The following is a 26168-nucleotide window of genomic DNA, read 5'->3' on the forward strand; positions in this document are numbered from 1 at the left end:
AAACACAGATCAAATTGCTTATTACCCACCAAACGCTTCTTTTTCACTCGACATTCCCATTAACATACATAGAACGAGATGTTGACTACCATAGTTAGGTATATGTTATTTCATGAATTCCAAAAAATATTATTCTTTGTGAATAAAAAATGAATAAAAATTATTTTTATTTTTCCCATCGTTGTTAAGAGCTCAGCTTGGGTTCTGTCAAAGCGTATTACGCATGTAAATAACGTGTAGGTATCTTTAAAGAAAATTGGCAACTCGGTACCTATTAGGCGTTGATCGATGCGTTTATTAAAGATCATAAGCGCCAGTCAGAGACCAGGTACGACTTAACCCATTAGAAGTCACTGTACTCGATTGACTATATTTTCATTTGTACAATTCTCTTCCCGGAAAATATCATTTTAGCCACTTCACATTACAAAGTTTTCATTCTTCGCATTGGCGCAGAAGAGTCACATTATGTTTTGTACACAAACGTTTATGTTTACAGATACATGTGTACAACTGATTACGGTCACACACTCACTACTAGGTCATTATTAAAGTATTTATTTTCATTAGAATAGAATACAAGATGGCCGACCAGGCCTATTGTCTAGGTAGGTACATTAATTCACGTGAGAATAAAACTTGGCAATTATAACAGTAACTTCATTCACGTTCATAGTGCTGAGTCACTCAATTGCGTAATTTTATACTACTATATACTAGATTACTATGCATATTATTTTATTAGTATTATGTACCCTCATTTATTTATTTTTACACATATATTTTACATTTTTAAATATTAAATATAAAAATAAAAACATTAAAAAATATAAAAAAAATAGTATGTAAATTATTAGTATAAGTGGATTTGATGATAAAATTAAATACGTTAATTTTGTTGGTTATATTCAACTAATTACTTACTTTAAAATAAGTAATATTGTGAATTTAACATCAAGATGATATTCAATGTTTTTCTAAAGATTTAAAGTAGTAGGTACTCACGCCACGCAGTTTGCAGATAGTAAAATATTTTAAGTGAGGTCGTTATGTCTAAGCGAAACAAAGTTCAATGCGCCGTTTTTGGAACATACAGATGCATTGGCAGCCAAAGACGTACTTACTTGGGTAATAAGAAATAAATAAGAAAGAAATATTTTTAGTAGTTTGCTTTGAACAAAGAAACTTTAATAGAAATGAAAGACAATACAGACATAGATAAGTAAGAAAAAACTCGAGCAGAAAATGATAAACTTGCGAATGGTTTGCAACATATTTTTAATTTTCTATTTAAATTAATCTCAACGTTTTAATATCCAAAGATTACAGCACTTATTAAGTACAGCGTTAACCTACAAGTTTTACAACAGCAATTACAAGCTAAGTCCATAGAAATTAGGGCCGCTGTGCATACAACCTAGTCGTAAAGGGTACACTGTGTCATTTGCACAAATAGGTCAGTGTAACAACACCCTGGAACGCACCCCCTGACGCGGCCACCTTGGCGCCAAAACTGGCGACAAGATGGCGCCCGCCGCCGCCGACTTGGCGGGACGCTGCTCTATTTCATGCATTTACAGGATAATGTTATGTTATTCGAAGGCTTCTCACTTAATGTAAACAAATAAGAGAAAAGCTACTTAGTTTTGTTAGAGGTCATGTTTTTTTTCAAAGATTATATTATCTGAGGGGCATCTCTTATTTTTGTTTACATTGCAGTTCACAGATTAAAAATAAACAACCTTATCAATTTGGCAATGCAATTGCAAGTAAGGACGTACGTCAAAATTCAAAATGTCCGTTCGGCAGCTTGTTCGTCAGTAATGGTCACCAAACAATGGCCCATAGCGGCACCGTCTAACAACATTAGCCGTGAGCGACAAATACTCATTGTTCGCAATGCCCACTCTTTGCCCTTACCAATAAAAGCCACGGTTATGGTCTAATATTTCATTTATATGCAACTGGCGACGGGATTTTTGCCTTAAAACAATTGATATTGAGGAAACTACAGGTCCTGTTACACGTGAAATTGAGACGTTGATGAAAACGTCTGTGTTAAAGCAAGGGCTTCATAAATAAACTTGTTATGCATTAAAAAAACATGTTTTACAAAGTCTGCCTCATAAACAATATTTCATGAAAACAAACCATGAAACGGATAATTTTGTAAAATTAGCAATCGGCATATAATGTGATGTTTTTCACGCTTAGTCACAGGCGTTTTTGCACTGATAGTAGATCAGTAAAGCGTAATTGTTACCTATAGTGGCCTTGCGTACGCGCAGTATTTGTCACGGCTGTCATGAAGGTTAATCCTTGTAAAAAATATAACTGCCGACATCAGTGTCAGTTATTAATTTGATGGTTGACAGGTAGGTACCTTTTCAGATTTGCTAAATAAATAAGTAGTGGAGCAATTAAATTCGTCACGACTGAGAATAGTCAAGCTTAGGCTTTTTAAAGAGATGAGATTTTTTTTAAGTCATGGTTACATGGTAGAATTGAATGATTTGAGAAAATTAGATAACTTCATATTTTGGTGCTTTGCTTCATGCCAGGTACCGTGTGTGCATGATATTGAATATCATCAATAATGCAAGAATTATTTTTGTAGTTTTTATTTAAATGCTACTTTTCAGAGGCTTTTCCTCAAAGAGTAGGCCGATAACTTACAGGTAAAGACCTTAACCGACTTTATTGTAATTAGTCAACCTATTGAATGGAAATATAATATATTCCATAAAAACAATTTTTCCCATAGCACGTACATAGTATGAATAACGGTGTCTCAAACCATTATTAAGCTGTATTTAGTCATAATTTCTGAAAATCGCAAGCAATTGTACTGTAAACATGACATCTTGTTGTTTGACGTCTGAAATACAGGAAAATATATTAAATTTTATTCATGAATTAATCACAATTTACGAGTAAAGTATTGTTTATTAGTAAAGAAATATACCTTAAATAATTTCAAACTTAATGATCTGTAACGTATTATTTGGTCAATTAATACTATTAATTAATCACGAACACACATTTAATTTCAAAAAGCACGATATACTTGGATTTGGATTAAGTAAAGTTGGGAAAAGGTTAACCAACATTAAAAAATATACCAGTAATAAGATAACTCGAAAGCTCAAAGCCACGCCAAATAACCTACAAAGTTCGCAACCTGAACATTTTCTCACAAGATCAACCTTCAACAAAAACAACATCTCTACAAAATAAAGATCACAAATTGCATGTCAGTATAATAGCATACGTATTTATAATTTCGCATATTTATCGTTCGCGATCGAGGTGCGTGCGCGCATATGTGTGCAGAAATGCGCGCTGACTTCTAGACCGGAAAACGCTAGAAAGTGGCTTTTCAATTTACGAATAGCTACATAATAAATGCGTTTGCGCCGATCCAACGCGCACGGTGATGTTAAATCACATTTTATGTTGGATTGTGATTGATATAGGCATGTGTTTTGTAATTAAAATTATAATGTTTTTATGTGTTTAATAGTGAAACTTTTATAAGCTTGAAAATATATCTCGTAAAATACTTAAATAAATACTTCCATAAAAATATTTCATAAATCAATGTTTCGATCAATACAGAACGTTGAGTTTCCATATTCAAGTGTTCGTTACATAGACATACATTCACGCGTACTACGATTATTAGTACGCTTTTTTCCTAACCCACAGATGAATAGATAATTTCTATGAAAACACCGTAACAACAAAAATCTGAAATCATAAAGACAGCTTTGGTTTAAAGCCAAAATGCCACCCGAACCTCAATGCGCGCCAAGATGAATCTCGTAAACTATGATAGAAAACAGCCTACAGCAATAATAGTACAAATACTTCCATTCCATTATTTAATCAATAAGAACTATTTCGCAACCACGCCGGGACTCGTGAGTTCCTTAATCGAATGCGTACCAAAATAAACCGATCAAACGATTTAGGGAACCATTCTGTGACCACTCACAGCAACTCGAAGGGAAAAGTATTTTTATAGTGGCCTAGTATTCCTCAAGTGGAAACCAACTCTGAAATATGTAGAATTACTACGCAGGATTATGTAAAAAAGAGAATGCATTTGTAAGACGTAAGTTATTATGAACCAGGTAACGATTAAGTAAGGATTTCAGTTTCGCGAATTTTCGCGTTGCAAACACGAAGTTAATTAATTAGCCAAATTAAGTTATGCTGTAGTACCTATATGTAATATATATCTAATATGTTTCAAAGACACACCTTGAATGCGTTTCTATAGTAAGTTCTAGCGCAAACTTTACAAATGAATGAAAGCTGTTTACTCGTCTGCTACGCATTACTACGCCACCGGTTCTACGGTTCGACGGCCAATTTTACTTGACCTCTCGTGATTCCCCCATTACATGTTACAAAGGGCGATATAAGGGAAAACGGAAGGACAATCAGAGACCATTGGATTATTTTCAAATGAAGCATAGAGGAGCGCCGATTGTCGGCCAAGCGGTAGTCGCATCGCGCGGTGGCCCGAACGCACTCGTGTCTGCACCGAGCTTAGTAAACATCTCTCGTCGCCGAACCCGCCTAACATTTTGAATTTTGAATTTCGAAGTGCAAGTGAATAAAAAACAAAATAAAATAGTGCGTTCATTGTCGCTGCTCGGAGTTTTTGATTTCGATCGTTGGTAAGATTTTTTTTTAATAGTGTATTCAAGCCTTTGTGCTTCTATTGTAATTGCATGTTATGGTGTTAGCGGTACTTATGTATTTTGCATTTTAATTAGTTCTTTTGAATTTAACAAAGCATATTTGCCAGTAGTAGGAAAATGTTTGTAATGTTTACATTATTTCCATGTGTAACTGGAATACATATTTGAACTTGTGTGATAATTATTATTTAACAATAATAAATTAAGTCATCTGCAATACATATTAGCATGCACTCGCGTTGATAATCATCGGAAACTAAACCGTCTAAGTAAATATTCCAAATCATTAATTGTATGCAAATTATAAAATTAATTAAGCACAGAAAAGAGTCTTAGCTTAACTGATCGATTGGTGACTTAAGTTAATTAGAATTATAAGCGCTTTCCTGAAACTTTCAGCAAGCTAATGTTTTCTTTCAGAACTTTACAAAAACATAACCTGAATACTCAATTGATATCCAATAAATCATTAATCCATTAATGGCCGCAGCTTCTGCTTGCTTACGTGATGTTTTTCATTATTAAGTGGCAAAGCAATGTTTGTAAAAAACAACATTCATTTGGGAAAGCATAACGCGCCAGTTGCGTTCCGTTTCAGTGATTGGCATTCAGCTTGTTTATGATTTATGCATTGTCGTCTATAACCAACCGCTTTTCAAATATTTAACAACACGCGTAAATGAGACTCGTTAGTATTAATTGAATTAATTAACGCAATATTTCAGTATTATTACAATCACGCCACGTTTCTGAGGATAATTTGCGTAGTATTCACACAGATTTGTAAATTCTGAGTCACAATTCTAATTTGTTGTAGAAAAATTGAGATATAGGCGTAATAATTTGTCAGAAGCACGCAAGCTGGGCAACAACAGTCATTAGGCTAGATTATAGTCGCCATTATTATCATGGGCATAATACATAAAGTTGGACACCATAAGTGTCATGTTGACAGTACAAGACTTCCTTATGAATTGGAACACGACATTGCTTTATGGGCAGTTTAAAGTGATGCCTTCATTAGTAGTACCTAATGGAGGAACTTGCCTACGTGCTTAATGGGATTGCTTATAAGTTTCATTACTTTCTGTCATAGGAAAACTATGTTTTTTTTTAAACTTGCTACCATATACATAGGTACCGTGACGATGTATGTACGATATATGTAATGACATATATAATATGTACCAGGGACTGAATAACCGAAAAAATACTGGTTAAAACGGTAAGCGGTATGACGTCATACCTTTAAATTTCGATACCTTAAAGAAACGGTACCGGTTTATTTTGGTATCGTAATATTGCGGTATCATTATTTTTTTTAGATATTTAAATAATAAAATTGAGGTTTTCTTTGTATCCTGCCGCCCGCGCTCGTTAAGAAATGACGTTGACAGCTCACTTTCATATATTTTTTTTGGGTACCGAAATTATTTCGGTTAAGGTACTAGTAATGTATGGGTATATTTTTTATTGCTATCACAACCGTTATTCTCTACCTTTTTGGGTCTACCCCTAAATCAAAACTGTATCGTAATTCTATACCGGTACCATACCCTTATACCTTTACCGTTTTTAGTCCCTGATATGTATGACGGATCCAGTAACTGTAATTTAGAATACCAAATGGCAAAATATTAAAATTATCAAACTTTTTGAACCGTAGGTACTTCATCGTCACTAAGAAACCAGCTCGTGTTAGTCAGTCATCCAAATTTTTGTCACAAAGGACCCTAAACTTTTCTAAAACCTCTTTTAGAATATTGTTTCCAGTCTCTTTATCAAACTCCTTTTTCCCAGGTGTCTGAGTACGGCGGTGGCGCTCGAGTAGTGTGGGCCATGTCGGCGGGCGACCGAGAGGCCGAGGCGCAGGCCAAGAAGGGCGATGAGGCTGCCTCCAACGACCGGGACAGCAGGGCTGCGGCCGCCCTCAAGCAGTACTGGTGCGTCGGGCTACGTGCTCTCGAACTGGTAAGTTGAGAACGAAGACAGACTAAAACTTTTTTTTAAACTTCCCAAAGAGGACCAAACGCATGGTTGTACGTGGATCCTTAGATAAAATAATCGGTTGGAAATACTGTTTGGAAGAAGGGGTTTTGTCAATAAATGCCAGGTTACGCATAGTTTCATTGTCACGTCCAAATGACCATGCCAATCATGCAAAAAAACACAAAGAACAACAAAAGACATCCGTGGCTATAGAAGACATTGAACAGGTGGAACTGAAAAATAAACGAACAAAACAATTTGCACGCATCGGTTGATCTTAGAGGAAGATCCTACAGCAATTAATCACCAACACCCAACAGAGGATGAAGTAGAAAACAAGAAAATGTGAAAGTTCTGAATCATTCGAACAGCGCCAAGAAAAATGCGAGCCAATAGAAAATGTAACACTAATAACTAGAACATCTAAACTAAACCATTTAATACATTGTATAATTGGAAATCGATACAACTGGATGATCGCAAGGCATGGCCGTAATTGCGTGCAATTATGGTGGCTATGTATATATGGGAACTGACCACGTTGATGCAAGACATGATAATTTGTAGCACGACACACTGCCCTTGAAGTCAAAGGATCCCTTGTGCTCTCGTACTTGTGTTTAATTAAACACAGTACACCTCCTTTGTTAAATTGTTGTTTGAGATTATGATCATTATTGCAGACTTGTAATACTATGTACCCAATTCCGGGTTATAATCCACTGCATCAACGAGCGTGATTATCGCTTTAATAGCTTTGAGTGCAGTAGCAGAATTATCCTTTTCCCTTTAAAGGATATATAGGGCTTCAGAGATCACGCTTTAAGCCAGGAGCATAACCGACTTATAAGGTTGAAGACCGTAAAACAGCACAGCACTTTGTTAGCATATTCTTCCTTAGATACACCCTAGATTACACTTATATCTATAAAGCTGAAGAGTTTGCTCGTTTGCCAAAAGGAACCGATCTCGGGCATTAGGTGTTGGATGGACCGATTTGGAAAATATTTCAGTGTAAAATAGCCTTTTTATCAAGGAAGGCAAAACCGGTGTATAAAACAGCTCCCACAAGACGTGGGTGTAACCGCTGGCTGGAGCTAGTTCAAATGATGAAATGAATGATAAAATGACAACAGCAACACTTTTACTTGAACTATTATAAAATAATAAATCATATAACTGCGGTTAACTAAACGATGCGCGAAAGTGAAAACCTTTGTAATAGCCATTTATGAAGACTGCAGCCATGATGGAAAATCACTTGCTTGCGGTATCGAAACACGACCAAAAGGAGAAAACATTTATGACAATGCGACCACTAGACCGACAGACGTAGAACACTTTCACTCAAAAACTTGAAAACGCTTGTTTTAAACGATCTCATGGTTTTTAGACGCGTACGTGACCTGTCATTTTGGAAACTAGACAGAATAAAATGACTTGTGATGTTAATGGAAAAAGTTAATGAGTTAGAATAGCAAACGGTTTGTGGTCCTCGAAAGCGTGATTGAAATATTTTGAACTTTCTTTTGCAATGAGGAAAGGCAAGATAAAATTCATTATTGGAACATGTTTTTGGAAAAAAATCCGAGCCATGTTACAAAATGACACTAAAGCATTTCTTTGATTGAAACTAATTTCAAATAGAGTCAAAACATATTATACATAGGGTTTGATATACATACAGTCGTTAACGAATGTTTTATTTTCAGATAATCGCGGTGATAGCAATCGGTCTGATTGTGGGCGCTCTGTACTCTCCGCAAGTGGTACAGTCAGACCAAAGGCACATTGCTGTCATTTACTCTGCCTACTCCAGTAAGTATTGCAGCTACATTACATTTACAAGAAAGAGGAACATACATATAAAATCAACTGAAATAAAACATACGTGTTATTTTAACAATGTTGTAAACCCGAAAGTTTTTATGTATAGAAACTTGGCAGTAAATAAAATAGCTTATACATTGGAATAACATATAGCTGCCATATAGCTTACTTCTTATCTGGGTGCGGAAAGTTTACCGCTGTCGGAAGCTAGATAAATTATGCACCTATGCACGTTAGAGACAGTTCATTTCAGTCATTGCAAGAAATATTCCTTAGTATTATTTCAAAATGTTCATCAGTTTTTGTAACATCAATTTCAGTAAAAACTTTGTTGTTTCTGTTCAGCTAAAGATGCTGAAACCGTGACCCCGTTTCTAATAGAATTAGTTCTAATCTTTCAATTTACCAATTGTCACAGAATTGATTCTGGCACGTTTCATGGCCGACCAAATGGTGAATTAACAAACTAACAATTAAGAACTAAAGAACGCAAATCGCTTAGGTATAAATTAAACGAACGGAAAACAAGGGGACTATTGGAAAACCCCATTTTCAAGTTAGGAAATATGAAGTCACCATTTTTATGGTTGTAGACAAAAAAACATGGTTTGAACAATGTAGTGTCAATCAACTTATCTTTGATTACTTTTTAATGTAGTGTGTAATCGTTTGTTCACTACACGTCTTCTAGCATCCTTCGAATTGTAATAGTGATTTTACGCCTAAACGGGCACAGATTTTGACACAATAGTCAACCATTAAAATGTTTACCTTTGTTTACCCAGAAAAAAACTAACAATAATAATAAACGCAACAAGAAATCGTTAAAAAAGTCTTCAATACTCGATCAGTCGACTGTAGAATCATTTCGCAACTCATGAATAGTGAAGCTAATAACTTTATTCATGAAATATCGATGATATTTTTCGTCGGATCGTTTTCACTCGATACTCGAGTGGAAAATTGGTTTCAATGAACTTTGTGTGTGAAAGTGAAAACTGTAAACACTTGTAAACGTAAACCGTCAACCGTAAACCGATTTGCGATAACTTCCTGAATCGTGTCGATGCTCGATTTATTGTTCATAACATTATTATGATTTTTTCCTGTTTATCGATTTACATAATTGAGTTCTTATTGAATTCGTTACGCTTTTATAAGATTGTTTGAAAAGCTATTAAATGGTAAATAATAGGATGGCCTATTTTTCAGTAGGTTAATAGTTGGGAGTACATCATTTAGAAGTTAATTCCATTTCCTAAAGTGTTAAAACTATTTCGAACGGAAACAGTTAAATGCTCCTCCGCACGCAAAATCTTTAATGTTATAGATTTCATCCTGATTGTTGAAATTGTTCAATTATTTGGAAACCTTGCCAAAATTAAGTTTCACTTTATTTATTAATCAATTTGTTACATTGTAAAGCTGCGGTTATAGCAAATTATCAACCTATTAGAATGAATAATAATAATTACGTAACGAAATCTAAAACAATTAGCTAAGTGTGATGATTTGAAAATCTTTGTAACCTAACCTGAAACATCGTACCTACCTATATGTTTTTATAGAATACCGAAATCCGAGAAATAAAATTTGTTTGTTTAAAGTTTTACTTTTTGAACTAAAATTTTACTATCAATCACAAATGTTCACGCGGACGTTTTGTATCGGAACACAGCACATTTGATTTTGAACCAAAATGAATGATGTATTTTATACTTCAGACCCAACGACATAATAATAATAATCCTTTATCCAGGCTACATCATCATCACCGGTGTTCTAATCATCGCGAGGCTGTTCGGCGAGTCTCCCGGCTGGAGGACTTCCATCGGTTTCTCAGTGCTGGGCGTCATCATGTTCACGGCCGCCGCTGCTGTCATATTCTATGGTGAGTTACTAACCTTTTTGGAGTAACCTTTATGAGCGTTTGGTTTTGGAATAGTAGGTACTTTAGGGAGGTTGAATGTGCGTCTATGGGTTCATTAGAGTTGCCAGTCTTTAAAATTAAATGAGGAGTAATGAATATAGTATTGACATGAGTTTTCCAAATCATTTTTCCTATGGGTGAAATGGAAAAGTTGCATTTCAGAATCAGCTTTGTTTGGTGTTATTTTCATGTAGTTAATTAACCAAAACTAATTTTGCATAAACGTGTTATTGGCACAACTGATCTACTAAACTAGCCATTTAAACGGTACATTTTTTACATGCGTATCAACTTGTAATTACGATATATTCTAGAATACAAACAACTAATAATGTAGTAGTTACTGTGACCAGTGATCCGATAGACCGTGGATAATAACATCGCAATAATATTACCTATTCATATATTACGCTGGGCCACACAACTCATGCTTAAAACCTGCTTACAACTGATTTCAAAAACGCATCTATCCATTGTTTTTGCTTACTGGAGATAGAATTTAACAGTAGCCCCATACAAGTAATGTCAAATTCCTATCTCTAGTAACCAAAAAACAACAGATAGATAGAATATCGGGAACGGCTGGAATGTACCGATAGACAAATATTGTCTTTATAACTATAGAGGACTGTTATGTACCTACTAAGATGACGAAGATGCCACAAAACACACAACTATGGAATGCAGTTTATCCAATATTTAGATATCTTATGTTATTTGTAAATTAAATTTATCTTCGCAGTTTACCTCTATTGACTTTTAAATGGAATTATCACTTATAATACCACAAGAGCTTCAAAATTATCGGGTATTTTCCGATAGGTTCGTTGCAAACAAATGAAGGAGTCAAGTTTTTCAGGTTAAAAAATAACGAGCGCGAAGCGCGAGTGATTTTTCCTGAAAAACTTGACGACCTTGAGGGAAATGCCAGATAATTATGAAGCTCGTGTGGTATTCGGGAGATTATTTTTCCGTCCCAAATGTCGGCCACAACCTGTCTGTTTGACGTAGCAACGACCAGAGAAAATATTCAAAAAATTTTCAGTATAATACCATGTAGGTTGTACCACGTGACGTCGAATGGTGCAATTCTATTGGTCGATATTTGGGTCGGAAAAATAATCTCATGTATTTGCTAACTTGATTTTACGACGCAATTACTGTAGTAAAATAATAAAAATATTTGTTCTGACAAACATAAAGGTTTAAATAAACTAGTCACGGATAGTTGTAAAATATATATATATAAATAATAATTGATATGCACAGTGCACCTATGAGCCCACTAGGCTGTATAAGGCAGGGCCTTGGCGTTGCCTATTAAAAATGTAGACAATTAGTCTATGGGGATTGGTGTGAAGTGTAACTTCCGTTCCTTTCTAATACAAGTTATGTTTTTAAAATGATTTGGTTGCCATTTTCATTAGGCATATCTACAATTTGTCCACTTCATTAGCAAAACAGATTTTCAAGCCATTCTTTTTAACACTGAAATTAAATTAGGAGAAATACTATCTTTATGCTGACACGTTTAGAATTCCATATATTTTTTGCAATATTTTTTTAAATACTTTTTTTACTAATATTATTTTATATTTCAGATTGGCACAGGTCTTACTACACAAACCTTCGTCCGAACAAGCAAGCATACGACCTCCTTATAGCTTCGGGAGTTTTCGCGGTCATAGAGGTCGTGGTCTTCCTTGTCCATGCCTTCATAACCTTCAGAGAAGACGCTGACTACTGAATTACTACTTAAATTATATTTTGTTTTTATTCCCTTTAATTTCGAATATTAATTACTAATTTTCGCTATGAAAACCAAAGTCTTATAGGTTAAGTCGCTTCATTTTCACTTTTTTTATCATAAGCTTTCAATTTTTTTTTGCTCTCTGATTTTTAGTTTTTTTTTTTCAACCCGTTGCAAGCCCACACATACCTTACGTAACCTTAAGTAACCTTTAAGAGTATTATTTTAAAATAATTGTAGTTAAGATTTTTATTTTCATTTATTTAATTTAAGTTGTATATAATTATATCAATATGTTGCCTCATTGGGTAGCTAAAGCTTTTTATTTCTATTTAATATTTTTATCGAATAGCCCTCTGTAGTAGCTATGGAATTGGACATACATACTCATTTTGGCAACTATTTTGTTTAATACTTTTTTTTTAATCAGGCAACTATTTATGGTGACTATTTTATGTAGTATATTTAAATCGAGCAGCTATATTTATGGCAGCAGAATGGCAATTATATTACGTATTTTTTTATATATTCGGCAACTATTTTATTTCTTTATCAAGCAGCTCTGTGGCAACTATTTAATTTCATATTTTGCGAATAAAGCAGCTTTATGGCAACTATTTTTTTTAATTCAAGCAGCTATAGGACAGCTATATTTAATATTTTTTAAACCAACAGCTTTATGGCAACTCTTTTATATTTTTTTTTTAAATGAAGCAGCTATATGGCAGCTTTATTTAACATTTTTGAAATCAACAGCTTTATGGCAACTCTTTTATATTTTTTTTTTAAATGAAGCAGCTATATGGCAGCTTTATTTAACATTTTTGAAATCAACAGCTTTATGGCAACTATTTTTTATTTTAAATTCAAGCAGCTATAGGACAGCTATATTTAATTTTTTTTTTAAATCAACAGCTTTATGGCAACTATTTTATTAAATATTTTTAAAATAAAGCAGCTATACGGCAACTATAATGGTGCAGCTCCGGTTTTTTAATATGTATCTATTTCAAAGATATTCTTTTGTCATTATGATAATATTTGAAACAGCTATATAAAAATAATTATTTCGACTGCAAGCAAGCAATACCTCCTATCTGACATTTTTGTTTCAAAAAACTTGTATCTACCATAAACTACCTTTAGATTCAAAATAAAAAACAAAAAACTTTATTAATCAATACTATGCGTAAAAAAAGAAAACTTGGATTTTCAGTATCTCATTATACCTACCTTGGAATAAGGATTTTATTAAGTTTTATTGTTCCCCTTTAAAATCCACCCGGAGTCAGATAGGAGGTATTGCATGCTTGCAGTCGATTTATATTTAATGGCAGCATATATTTTAAATACATTAATTATATATTTAATTGGTATATTAATAATCGCAGCTAATATAATTATTTTATAGCAGTTATTGTGCAAAACGGCAGCATATTTTTAAGTATATTTAAAATGTAGGCAACTATTATTTTGCAGTTAAAATTACAGGCAGCTTTCTTTATATTTTTAAGGTGAGATTACTTTTGATTCAGGTAGGATATATTTTAAAATATTATGCTACTTTTTCGAAAATATTTTTAGTATTTTTTGGACAGCTAAAACCAAGAGCCTATTGACAGCTAACAATATCATATGAAAATAAATTTTATTTTTAATAATAACAATATGTTCGTTGATGTAATTCAGCTTTAATGTTAATTATTTCTAAAAGGCAGCTAGAGTAAATGCTAATTTTATTTTCAGTATTGTAAGCAACTATGTAATTTGTCAAGTTTATTTTTTAAAAGCAGCTATTGAGAATTGGCAGCAAAATTGTGAATCAAAAACAATTATTTAAGTTCAGTATTTTAAGGCAGCTACTTACGCATTATATTTTAAAATTATTAAGATTTAATTTCATTAATGCAGCTATTTATATCATAAATCATTATTGAAATTGGAATAAAATTATTTTCATGATTTCTGAATTAAATAAAAAGGTCAGTAATTATTTTACTTAGTATTTTGATACACAGCTATAATTTTGCAGCTTTTTTATGCAACATATTTTTTGCCTCTTTTTCAATGCAAACGTATTTCGGCCGCAAGTGCAAGTTTTTAATAGAAATAAGTTTTTTTTAAAGAAGGATTTATGCAATGATTTTGGATAGGTATGGCGATAGGTATATCCTTTTTAAGGATGAGTAGTAAGCTAGAGATTGTAAAATTTAGATTCGGAAATATATTTTTGTTTTTATGTTGGCTTTTTTGGATTATGCCTAAATTATTGCGTTTTTTCGAATTAAGTTTAATTAGTTTTAAGGATTTTATATTATTTTGTTTAATTATTCGGTTAAAATTAAGTATGACTATGACATTCCACAAAATTCAACAAAAATATTTTCTTAATTCTTTAGCATTAACTTTTTGTCCTTACCATGCATGAAATAAATTAAATACCTACGTGACTTCAATCAGTTTCAAAATTATTTGAAAAAGCAAGCAAACAAATCAATATTCAAATTATTCAGAAGAAAATATTCTTAATTAATGTAACATGATTTTTCATTCATGGTAAGGAATCACTTATGCAAATAAGCGAAGCAAGACCACCGCAAATGTTTATATTATTTTTCCAACACATTTCAAAAACGGTATAAGTATCAATTTTATTTTTGCACTCAAATCATTGATTTTTCGGCAAAACTTAAAAATAAACAAGTTTTATTTCATTCGAATCATTTGTTATGTTAATAAGTTGTTTAATTAATTAAGTAAAATTTAATTTTATTATTAGTTATATTTAAAGGATAAACCAAAGCAGTAATCAGTATCCGTCCAGTGGTAGTTAAGTTTTCTCTGATGACTTCAGAATTTCTTTATTTCTTCAAAATCGTGTAACTTTAACTTCACTGTCATGATCTGATTAAACTTTATGTTTTCTTATTAATAATTTTCTCGTTAAAATTTTTTCTTATAGCTTTTCTTTTTATTAGGTTAAGGCCAGTTTTATCATCTTCGGATTAGAATCGATTAACTTTAACGACCAGATAATTTCATGCAAATGACGTTCCAATACGTGAATAAAATAATCTGGCCCTATCTATCCAAGGAGGTGAGACAGGCCTTAGGTGTAAGGTGTTAAAGTCTTCTAAAATAGTTGTAGATTCAATTGGTGTCTAAAAAATAATCGTAGCATAGATAGAATATTTTTCATCATCAGTTTAGTAAATTTAGATATAATGTTAAATATTATTATTATGGAAAAATAACGTGTGGATATCACATGAGTTGTGAACGTTAATTATAAGAAAAATATTAAGATTTATATGAAACATGTAAATAAAAATATATAACTTATGTAACCGGCGCTAATGTTACCTTATTTATTCCCCATTTTAATAACAAAAGGTACCCGCGTCACTCACAAACTAAACTCTTTGGATAAGAACAAAAATAATGTAATACACGTCACGTATCTGTATGTAACAATTTAATAAATAAATGCATTAAATAATGTTTTATTTCGATGTACATGGACTTCGTACAACTATTGCTGGGAAATTGGAAATCTCAAAATACGCATGCTTTGACATTAAATGCACAAAATAATGTGCGCACCTACATTATGGAGTATATGTATGAAGTGGTACTTTCACAATAATTCGTTTTAAATGGTGTAGGTGTGTCAAATAAACACTAGCTTTGAGGGAGTAGTCCATTCCTCTCTGCCAAGCCTTTTCCCAACAATGTTGGAGTCGCTAAACTGTCGGAGGAAAATACTAGGTATAGCACTGAGTACCAGTGTTCTACATGGAGCGACTGCTTATCTGAATTTCTCAACCCAGTTACCTCGGCAATGTGAGACTTAATAAGACTGGTTTCAGACTTTCTGGCCTGTACTGATTACCGGCACACTACTGGCACATAACTACTGGCAGAGATGTTCAAATGGTATCAAGGACCCACTAACTTAACGGGCCTTGCATAACACGCAGGATCTCGTTATGACAGAATTGTCAAACATCTACGAACCAACCGCGCCAAACATTAGTTAACTTTGTGATCGATTGATTTGCGTGGCTGTGTTATTAAACCACTAACTACTTGTAGGCACTTACTAACACTTTTTATCGATTGTTGCAAGTAGGTGTTCCCCAAGGTTGCATACTGAGCTCATCTTTCACACAATAAGGAAAAAAATGTTATAATATAGGCTGCAATTTTGCATAAGTAACTATATAGTTATAATAAGGCCTCATTGCATAAGGTTTGCATTTTCATTACTTTATAAACAGCTTATATTAAGAGACGATTATTTGTCGGTCAATAGGTACGCGGTTTCCGGTCACCATTCATTTGAAGACGAGTCTGCAAAAGCAGCGACAAAGTGATTCCACCATTGAGGGAACAATGAACAGTAAGAGCTACGAGTGAGAGAGAAAAGAGCAGTGGACATAGACTTTTTATCACATAACGCAAAAAACAAATATTAGTTAGAAAACGTTACTTAACGTTATATTATGCAAACATGCAATGCGTGCGTTATTTAATATTAAATCAAAACAAAGCTCAAAAGACTTTGTTCCAAGTTAGGAATTAACTCCCGATGTGACAGCTAAAATTTAAAAAAATGTAATATTTAAAAATAATATTTTGTGCGTAAATAATCAAATTGACGAAATTTATAATGTTACGTATTACGCTATATTCTGAGATAAACTTACCTTTTCAGCTTTCGCCAAATAAATCCACAGCTTTCTCCAGGTCGAAAACTTTTTCTGGTCGCTAAAGTTATATTGCATTTCCTTGGAAGCATATCTGGTGCTCAATGGGGACCTGTAGTTGCAATATTCTGAATTTTGTATTTCCACGGGAGCGTCGATTGAAAACATTTTTATCACAGTTTATTGTAAAATGTAAGAAACACTGTCTTGTTACGTCGATAGCGGCATACAGCTGACACTTTAATGAACATAACCTAACAACAACCAAGGTCGGGCAAATCGGCGGGAGAATTCAATTCAGATAACAAGGTTATCGCATTATTGTTGATTGCATGACGAAATTTAAATTTCTGACGATAGTCGATTGGTTATTGTGCCGCTAATACAAACAAAATATTACTTCATCATTGAAAGCTATAAGTGGCATTCACGTTTTATTACATTTTGTAACCAATATATGCCGACCAACTCTCACTGCGTTACAAATTCTTTTTTACGAATATACAACTAGTATGTACTTCATTATTGGCGTAATGTTTGGTATGATGATTTAATGTAATGTAATGTCAGCTGTGAAACTGCCTCTCATAAATAAATAAAAAATGTCATTAGCACACTTTCCATATAACCCACACATCAATTTTATAAGGATGTTCTTGAACCCTGTGTTTCACAGAAGAGCTTAATGCTACTAATTGTGCCAGCTATAGTATCAATATTAGATATTGGGACTAATCCAGAGTATTCTAGTCAAGTAGCTCTCCTTATGTAAATAAATAAAATGAAAACTCAATAGGTTATGTAAAAATAGTTTTATTTACAAACATCTGGTTACAATATTTCATTATACATGTTTAATTTTATAAAAATACTATAGCTGCGTGAAAAATATATTTTTTTGGCAGTTTAGTACCTACACCAAAGGCACCAGTTTGTAACAAAGTTTGTATTATGTTGATGTCAATATGCATAATTCACGTAAATACACAATTTCAAATATACCAAGATTATTCAGCAGATGCCTCTTTCATCATTTTAAAAACTTTAACATTCATTGACCAATCTAGTTACAAATATACAAACATTTATCATACATAATGTTTTAGTGCAGACTGTTAACATTCTTCCTTTACAACAAACATATTTCGTTCGTGTTTGAATAAGGAACTGATCAATTTATACACCCAGTGCTCTTCTCTATATTACATTTTTTGTATTTTCAACTTTAAATCTAAGATTATATAACAACCTCCTCAAAGTAGCTGTGATTACATCACAACTACTAATACAGTATTTGACAGGGGAAGAGTGGTTTCCTCATTACTTCTTCTTCTGGAGCGATTTCATCATTTTCTCTAATTTCATTGCCTTCTGGATATCTCCCTTGATCTTCAATTTGCCCATCATGAATGCGGTGGTTGGCTTCAGCTTACCTATTGGATAAAACAGTATTATTTAAAAGTAGCCTATAACCTCCTGTGCATCTATTTAAAAAACGTAAAATTCCCAATCAACAGTTCAAAAATGTCTCCAAGGAGTGTGCATTTTATAATAAAATGAGCGCTGCGCTAACAACCAAAGACAAATTGTGCCATTTCAAATAACAGTTTCTACGGCTGAGTTAACTATAAAATTCAATAATTTTTAATTTTGTTGGATTGATGACTATAGAATTACTTTGAGAAAAATCTAATATTGTGCAAGATTTGTACACATACCAGCAAACATTTCTGCGAAGTGCTGTCCGTCCATGGTGAGTGTCGCGTCTGGCGGGTTCTTGGGCTCGCCCTGGCCGCACACGCCGTCGCCGTTCTTGAGGTCAATGTGCCATACTCCTTCCTCCTTACCTGAGTACAAAATAAATGTGAATGGCTGGGGAAATGGACACTCGTAGAAGTTAGAGAGAATAGGATCATGCTTTAGTGACGTTATTAAGCCTATTAACGAAATACCCAAAAGTTCTTCTTAAAAGATTTACCATCGTAGATATTCAATTTACGTAAGTTTGACAGAGAGACTGGGATGGCTTCTGTGATGGCATCAGAACCAAAGGTGTGTGACAAAAATGAAGAGAAATTCTGTTGGTAAAATTTAAACAAAGGGGGTATTTCTAATTACTATTCTAAAATTTATAAATTGCCTACTTCAGGTCTTACTTCTGATTACAATAACTATTTATCAGTTTATCAAACTTAGTGCTAAATAAATGTAGATACCTTTAACATTGAACTGATAGATGGCTTGAGTCTTCTGTACGAGATCTGATGATAGAACTTTGCTTATGGAAGCGAACAAAGTTGGGATCTGACCGTCTCCCGCAGCTTCCTGTAAATGTGAGTCAATTTATATATAAAAAACAAAAACAAAAAACATTATTGCACTGACAGTAAGACAAAGGTTTTTTTGAAGATTTCCTACACCATTTCATTATGGCTCTCTCATTATAAAGTTCAACCAGGATTAACAAATAAAGAAAATCAAAGCATTAAAAGCAGGCATGCATAGATTAGTTGCACAAAAATACGTTATCGTGTTATTTTAGTCATTATTTTTTGCTTTAGTAGACATATTAATCTCGTTTGTCAACAAACTGTTTCTGTTTTCTATTATATTGACAAATATTTTATAATTAAACAATTCCTCTAAAAATGTTAGCCCTCTAAACTGCTATTGGTGTTAGAACTATCAAATTGCTAAAAGTATTTTTTCTTATGCTACTGCTCCACCTGCGTCTTAACGCGTTAAATTTTGGCATTACGCAGATGTGGCCAACGTTTTAATGTCAATTTATACTAATGGCAATATTAATAGCATTAAACGTTAAGCGATAACTCGGGTGTCGGTTTTTTGGACACATCAAAGGGTTTTAGTGCGTAGCTTAGAGCGCTAAGTGATGTTGGCTACATTAATGCCATCTCATTGCACGCATGCAAGGACGAGTGTAGATACTTTGTTTAAGCGCTAACTGCATTTTACGAGCACGATAATGGAATGTTCAAATGAGAAAGCTTTAGTTTTTAGAATTATTTTGTGTGCCTAAGTTTAACCTCTTTAATGTGTGTTAACGCGTTACTTCATGAGGGATTAACTCTTGCGGCATTGTAACTTAAGTGTAGCCAACACGCATTTTTAATGCAATAAGTAACGTGTAGTTGGCCATTGACATTAACGTTAACGCTAACGCAGGTGGAGCAGGAGCATTATGAAATAATTTGTTAATTTTCCCAACACTGAAAAGGGTGGACAGCACAAAAATAAAAACAAACATGCAGAAAAAACGAATGGTCATAGATAAAATCTAGACACCCATTTTTATTATTTTCACACCGTTTTAGCTTTCGTTTCCTTTGTCATATGGGGTAGGTCCAGGAAGAAGTCGGGTAGCAAATTGTCTTTGTTATCTGTGAACAAAGCGACATTCCCAATTTGAATTGCCAAAAGAAAAAAAAAACCCTTTTTAAATTTTGATACCGATTACAATTTGGACTGGTTTCCTGGACCTGAAAATGGATTTTTGCACTGACCACTGATTTGTTCTGCCTAAAATAAAGTAAAACAGCATACTTACTCTACAAAAGGCGTTATACACATCATACAGACATCTATAGTGATAAAATGTGGCCAGTTACACGTAAAATAAAAGTTATTTGCTTATATATTGTTACCAAAAAGGTTTTGCAAAACAAACCTTTTCCTTGTAGTTAACGGCAGAAGTATGGTACTGTCTGGCGCGATTGGCCGAAGAAACGGTAGCCTTGTGGTGCGTTAGCGACTCGGGAGCATCCAGGAAACCGTCCAGTAATAGGTTATCGACGTTCTCTGTGGTCAATTGTTACTTTTTATTGACTAACTAACTTATTGTATAATGCCATCATAACTTATGCGAAGTTAATTTTCAAGGGAAAATTGCATTTTTGACCTGAATGACAGAATTGTCAACTGCACCAAAAAACGGTCAGACTGTAGTTTACATACAAAATTGTGTAAATAGAGCAATTATTATGTAATCGAGATTGCATGATATAAAATGGTGGGAGAGTTTACTATAATTATGACATTGTCATATAGATAAAATGGAGATGATAATAGATGATGATGATGGATGGTTTATGGGCTACTTGATTTAAAAGGCAAATGATTTAAAAATATGAAGTCCTGAGCTAGGTACTTCTTTACTACGATGTTTGAATGAAATCTATTACTAATTTAAGTCTGTGACTGCTGATATTATAAATATTTAAATTATACTTACTGGGATCGCAAGCATAGGGGGTCAAGTCCTTGACGCCAACGGACTTCACGACATCCTCGTCGATGGCAAAGTTGCCTGTGTAGGTTTTGGGGTCTCTGGAAATAGAAGAAACACAAGTTTTTATATGAGAAATAGGCAATACCTTCTTGTATCAATAAGCGAATACAGAAAATGGTTAACGTGAATATTTTTGATCCTATTTCGTCCTATAATCTGGAAAGCTTGTTTGTACGATACATAGTTTGTTCAAGTACAAGCTACTTTTTATCCATATGCGGGAAGGAGTTTCTTCGGGTAAAAGTGAATGAGTACGTACTTGCAAAGCATGACGTATGCGGCGTCGGAGACGATGTCAACTTTGCGGCTGGTGGAGCTCGTGCCAGTCAGCATCTCGATGGCAGCAGTCGCGATCGCTGTTACAATGTAATATTTTAAATTTAAAAAAAAAAACAGTCTGATCTAATCATTTATTCTTAAACATGAGGACTTTTTGATTTTTCAATCATAAGAACATTTGAATTAAAGCACATATTAATTTAAAACTATGATGCTACAGGTAAAAAATAAGAAAATAAATAAAATAATAATAAGAAAAATCAAGATCAAGTACCTATTTTAAAATCTGTTGTCTTGAAGAGTATGTTGGAACTCCTACTTCCAATATTTAGATTATTATAACCTTATTTTGTACCCATATTCCTTGACAACTAATGGATAAATAACCTACTGTATCGTTTTATTTTTATTTATTTATTTATCTTATTTCACAAGGTAACCATCTTATGTGCTAAGCCCCACAAAACCGTTGCAATGGTTTGACTGTGGGGTCAATGAGTATCTATAATAACAATTAAATTTACTTATAACTAAATGTTAAATAGATAATTTACAAACCAGTCTTAGGCCACAGAGCGTTGACGCCGATGTTGAACTCCTTGAATTCCTCCGCCATGCCGAGCACACACATCGACATGCCGTACTTAGCCATAGTGTACGCCACGTGGAGGGAGAACCTGCAATTAATATGTTTATTAATATTAGACTATATTGACCAAGAAATGCGATAATTTTATCTTATAAGGAGCAGATTAAATGTTATCATAACAAAGAAAGAATTAAATGATGTAGTTCTCATCAAATAACTTTGCCCCTCTAAAGTCATGCATTTTGAATATATTATGATATCACTAGTTGCTAACTGTTGCTAAACAGGGCAGTACTTACGTACGTACTACGTAAATATGAATTTATAAAGAGCTCTAGTAAATAAGAGAGAAATATGCTATTCATTGTTCTGTTCTTTTTTCAAGTTACTATCAGCTTCTTTAGACAATTTTCCTTTGTTTTTTATAATAGCTTTATTAAAAATCTTATATTTTAAAGTGTCCTTTAAAATTTGTATAAGTCAAAAACTGACTGATGACAGTTGTATAGTTATTTGGATGTAGTTCGACATTTGTTTCCACTTACCAGTAAGGGTTCATGTTGAGAGGTGGGGAGAGGTTCAAGATGTGTGCATGGTTGCTCGCCTTCAGAAGCGGCAGGCACAGCTTGGACCTGATCAAACATAAACAAAACATACTTAATACAAATAAATTCCATCAAAATAAAACTGCTCACATCCTGCGATTTGATTGGGCATTGTCAAGGTAACTGGCAATTTATCAACAAGTATTTTGTTACGTGATTGTAGCAATTTACATAATTTTATTGAGAGACGGTCGTTGTAGATGACGTTCAGTTATTTTTTATCAATTTGCATTGCAAGGTAGTTTGTCTTGTTTTCCAGTGTATGTTTAATATTCGATTTGTTTTATTTAATAAAATAGACTAGACTGCAACACGAAACACAGAATTTAGGAAAGATTTCCTAAAGTATTTTATTATTATTCAATGTACTTAAAAAAAAAAGTTGTTTATCAGTTGTATTAGCATGCATAACATGAATTAATTAATAACTTACCATGGGAGAAAAGGTGTCCCAATATTTGGAAACTTTAGACTCTAATAACCTTTCATGGGTTTTTAGGTTCCCAGCCCGAGATGCGAGCGAGATGGCCGAAGCATTGTTCACCAGGATGTCAATGCCGTTGAACAGCAAGGACTCTTAGTAAAGACAAGATATTTGCAGAAGAGTGTAGGTACTTACGCCAAGAAAGTCCCCCTGGTGTTGATGTTGTGCATGAGGTCGTATCTCTTCATATCAGTGTCGGCGGTGCCGGTCAGCGAGATGGCAGAAGCATTGTTCACCAGGATGTCAATGCCGTTGAACTGGAATTAATTCTTCAAATAAAATTATGTGCTGACATGTTTTATTTTCATTTATGGGTAAAGAAGAAAACATGATGGAATAATTGATTTTTTGTCATCAGGCATGAATTTAAATAAAACTTCTTTTACGGATTAATATTATTTAATCCCGACGTTTCGGATCCTTTTCAGCATCCATGGTCACGGGCAAACTGGATGCTGTATAGTAATAATAAAGTTAAGTGATAGTGTCAGAAATCAATATCAGGTACCTATCAGGTATCAGGTACATGCACCTATATTTAAGACTTTACGTTAGTAGATTAAAGTTTCCCCTATAGGTACATTGGTATTATTATGATAAACAATTCTAAAAATAGTTTTCATTCAGTAAGTTTGTCAGTCTAAAGTCCGCTGATAAAAAAATAACAGCAATGTCCAAAGGTTAACCACAATTGAGATAGCCAACCTTTGGAACCAAAATACATACTAATATATTTATTTTTATATCATACAAATACCTATAATAACGCTTTTTATATTTTGTTATGAGGAAAATTATTGCTTCTTTGGTTTAAAATTTTATCTCCTAATTCCTTTCAGAGTAAACCATACAAGAATTATTAGAACTGTTGTTAACATTATAAAATGTTAACAAGTCATTGAATAAAGCTTTAGTTTCTATTTTTGTAAGGTCTTAAAACACTCTAAGAAGAGAGATTTTTGTTTGCAAGCTTTTATAGGTACTACAAAATGTTGAAATAATATGTGAATGCGAAAATTCTTCCACTCGTTAAAAATTTACATCAGTTTTAAGAATGTTTGTTATATATTTATAGTATCTTGAAGTCTATTTTTTATATATTGATATGGATAATTTTAAGTATTACTTTTTAAGTAAGTGTAGATAATGATATATGTGTATTTGTATTTTTATGGGCCCTAGTTGCCTGCCATAAAGGAATAAATAAGGAATAAAAATAAAAAGCAGCATTGCAGGCAGGCGCTGAAGGCCAATACAGAACAAATCTACATAACATTTATTGAACAAGCGTGGATGCTTACATAGTTTTATAAGTAAGTAGGTATAACATGATAAAGTTGGCAAATGGTCAATAATGCCATCCATGAAATAACAGCGCAATTATGTTGGCATTAGGGAAGGTCATGGTTATTGGTCTGCTTAGCAACATAATTATAAATTGATTAAAAAAATAATAATGATTTTTTATATTTTCCTTCATTTAACTCCCAAAGGTCTTTGAATTCAAATGTTTCTCAATGCAGAATACATTAATATCTCAAAAAGCATTAAATTAGATTCTTGCACATATAGATAATTACTTATCCTTGAAAATGGTCATTAACAGTTACCTGAAGTAAAAAGTTCTTGACATAACTGTAACATGGTAGACTATTAATTTATGAAAGTAATATTGTAACAAAAATCTTACCTTCTTGACAGCCTCATCCACAGCCTTTTGGACCTGCTTCTCGTCTCTCACATCTACAATGCATGGCAGGGCCTTGCCTCCGAGGGCTTCAACTAGAAAGAAACATCAAATAATTATTTTTATTTTTTTCTATAATTATGGCTTTAAGCCTTGCAGCAGGTTTTAATTACCATTATTTTATTAAATGTGGCAAATTAATATTATCACTATAAAAGTGATCATAAATTCTAGTTTGATAGCACAGCTAGCAAAACAACAGAAAAATTGAGTTTCTAATACACAATTTCCCTTCAAAAACAGGTTCTAAATATTAACTTCTAGCAATGTAATTTAGAGTTAAGAATAGATTAATGATAATGTAAGTTTCAATCAAACTGAAAAAAACAAAATCAAATCGGAAGATTAAAAATAGACAATAGTTACCTACATTATTCAACAGGTACACAATACACAGTCTCAATAGTTTACAAAACAAATCCATCTAGGTCAATTATAGGCAGTTCAAAGTCCAAAGCAATATGGTGGACAAAGTCCAACTCATAGACACAAATATTATTACATTTCTAGCGCATTATGACTTAAAACCGGTTCCAAGCTATGTATAGAAGATTAAATAAGTTGCAAAAGAAGGTTGTTTCACTTACTCTCCTCGGCTGCCGTGTAAATAGTTCCCGGGAGCTTCGGATGCGGGTCAGCTGTTTTTGCGGCAATCACAACGTTCGCGCCATCCTTAGCCGCCTTCAAAGCAATAGCCTTACCAATACCACGAGACGCGCCAGTAATGAACAGCGTCCGGCCAGCCAATTTCCTAATAAAACAGCCACACGAAAAATTAGAAGAAAGTAGACCAAACAACAGTAACTTCTTACAGAACCAAAACTTAAAATTCTTACCCGGTGTTAGCTACTAAACTCATTTTAGAAAGATTATTTTATATTTGAGCGGATAAGGTAACAATTTCGAAACTCAAAGCCGAATAAACAGTCTGCTCGTAATAACCAGTCCGATGTTAGTTTTCCTTTTTTTATGATTTTTTTTTGACAAGTTGACAACGTCAGTCGGTCAACGTCCGAGCAAATATGACGTTTATCATAAAACATTGCCATAGTCGGCATAATAATTTTCTTTTTTGTTTTAATTTATTTCTTTCATACATAATTTGATTTCATATAAATGTATACATATAAAACATTTAAAACTTAATCAATTATGCATACATTCAATTGTCTTATTTTTTAATGCGTAGATGGAGTATGTATTAAAATTAAACTCCGTTTATGTTTGGATATATT

At 33.3% G+C, this 26168-nt stretch overlaps 3 protein-coding genes across 4 annotated transcripts in view; 1 reads left to right on the forward strand and 2 right to left on the reverse strand.

The window, feature by feature from the left end:
- The window catches only part of LOC124633209, a 29196-nt gene extending 16294 nt beyond the window's left edge, over positions 1 to 12902 (forward strand). The window contains 4 exon segments of the mRNA XM_047168366.1: positions 6513 to 6683; positions 8414 to 8519; positions 10291 to 10422; positions 12063 to 12902. Of these exon segments, the coding sequence (XP_047024322.1) occupies positions 6513 to 6683; positions 8414 to 8519; positions 10291 to 10422; positions 12063 to 12208 (555 nt within the window). The 3' untranslated portion in view covers positions 12209 to 12902.
- LOC124633207 (adenylosuccinate lyase) overlaps positions 1 to 17178 on the reverse strand; it is a 37976-nt gene extending 20798 nt beyond the window's left edge. Inside the window, exon 1 of the mRNA XM_047168363.1 lies at positions 16921 to 17178. Coding sequence (XP_047024319.1) covers positions 16921 to 17088 — 168 coding nt within the window. The 5' untranslated portion in view covers positions 17089 to 17178. The remainder of the gene's footprint in view (positions 1 to 16920) is intronic.
- Positions 17179 to 17717: 539 nt separating this feature from the next.
- LOC124633208 (hydroxysteroid dehydrogenase-like protein 2) lies at positions 17718 to 25968 on the reverse strand. Of its 2 annotated transcripts, none has more exons than XM_047168365.1 (12): positions 25770 to 25968; positions 25521 to 25684; positions 24877 to 24968; positions 23322 to 23443; positions 22643 to 22729; positions 22067 to 22185; positions 21489 to 21585; positions 21173 to 21267; positions 20248 to 20321; positions 19137 to 19245; positions 18639 to 18767; positions 17718 to 18353 (listed from the first exon to the last, which is right to left on the reverse strand). In XM_047168365.1, the coding sequence occupies exons 1-12, from the start codon at positions 25790 to 25792 to the stop codon at positions 18241 to 18243; spliced, it is 1224 nt and encodes a 407-aa protein (XP_047024321.1). In that variant the 5' UTR covers positions 25793 to 25968; the 3' UTR covers positions 17718 to 18240. The 2 variants fall into 2 exon arrangements, with proteins under 2 accessions (XP_047024321.1, XP_047024320.1); XM_047168364.1 differs by lacking the exon at positions 20248 to 20321 and adding an exon at positions 20609 to 20739 and having other exon boundaries at positions 25770 to 25967.
- Positions 25969 to 26168: the final 200 nt, after the last annotated feature.

Source organism: Helicoverpa zea, chromosome 9, assembly GCF_022581195.2.
Source record: "Helicoverpa zea isolate HzStark_Cry1AcR chromosome 9, ilHelZeax1.1, whole genome shotgun sequence".
NCBI classification, from domain to species: Eukaryota; Metazoa; Arthropoda; class Insecta; order Lepidoptera; family Noctuidae; genus Helicoverpa; species Helicoverpa zea.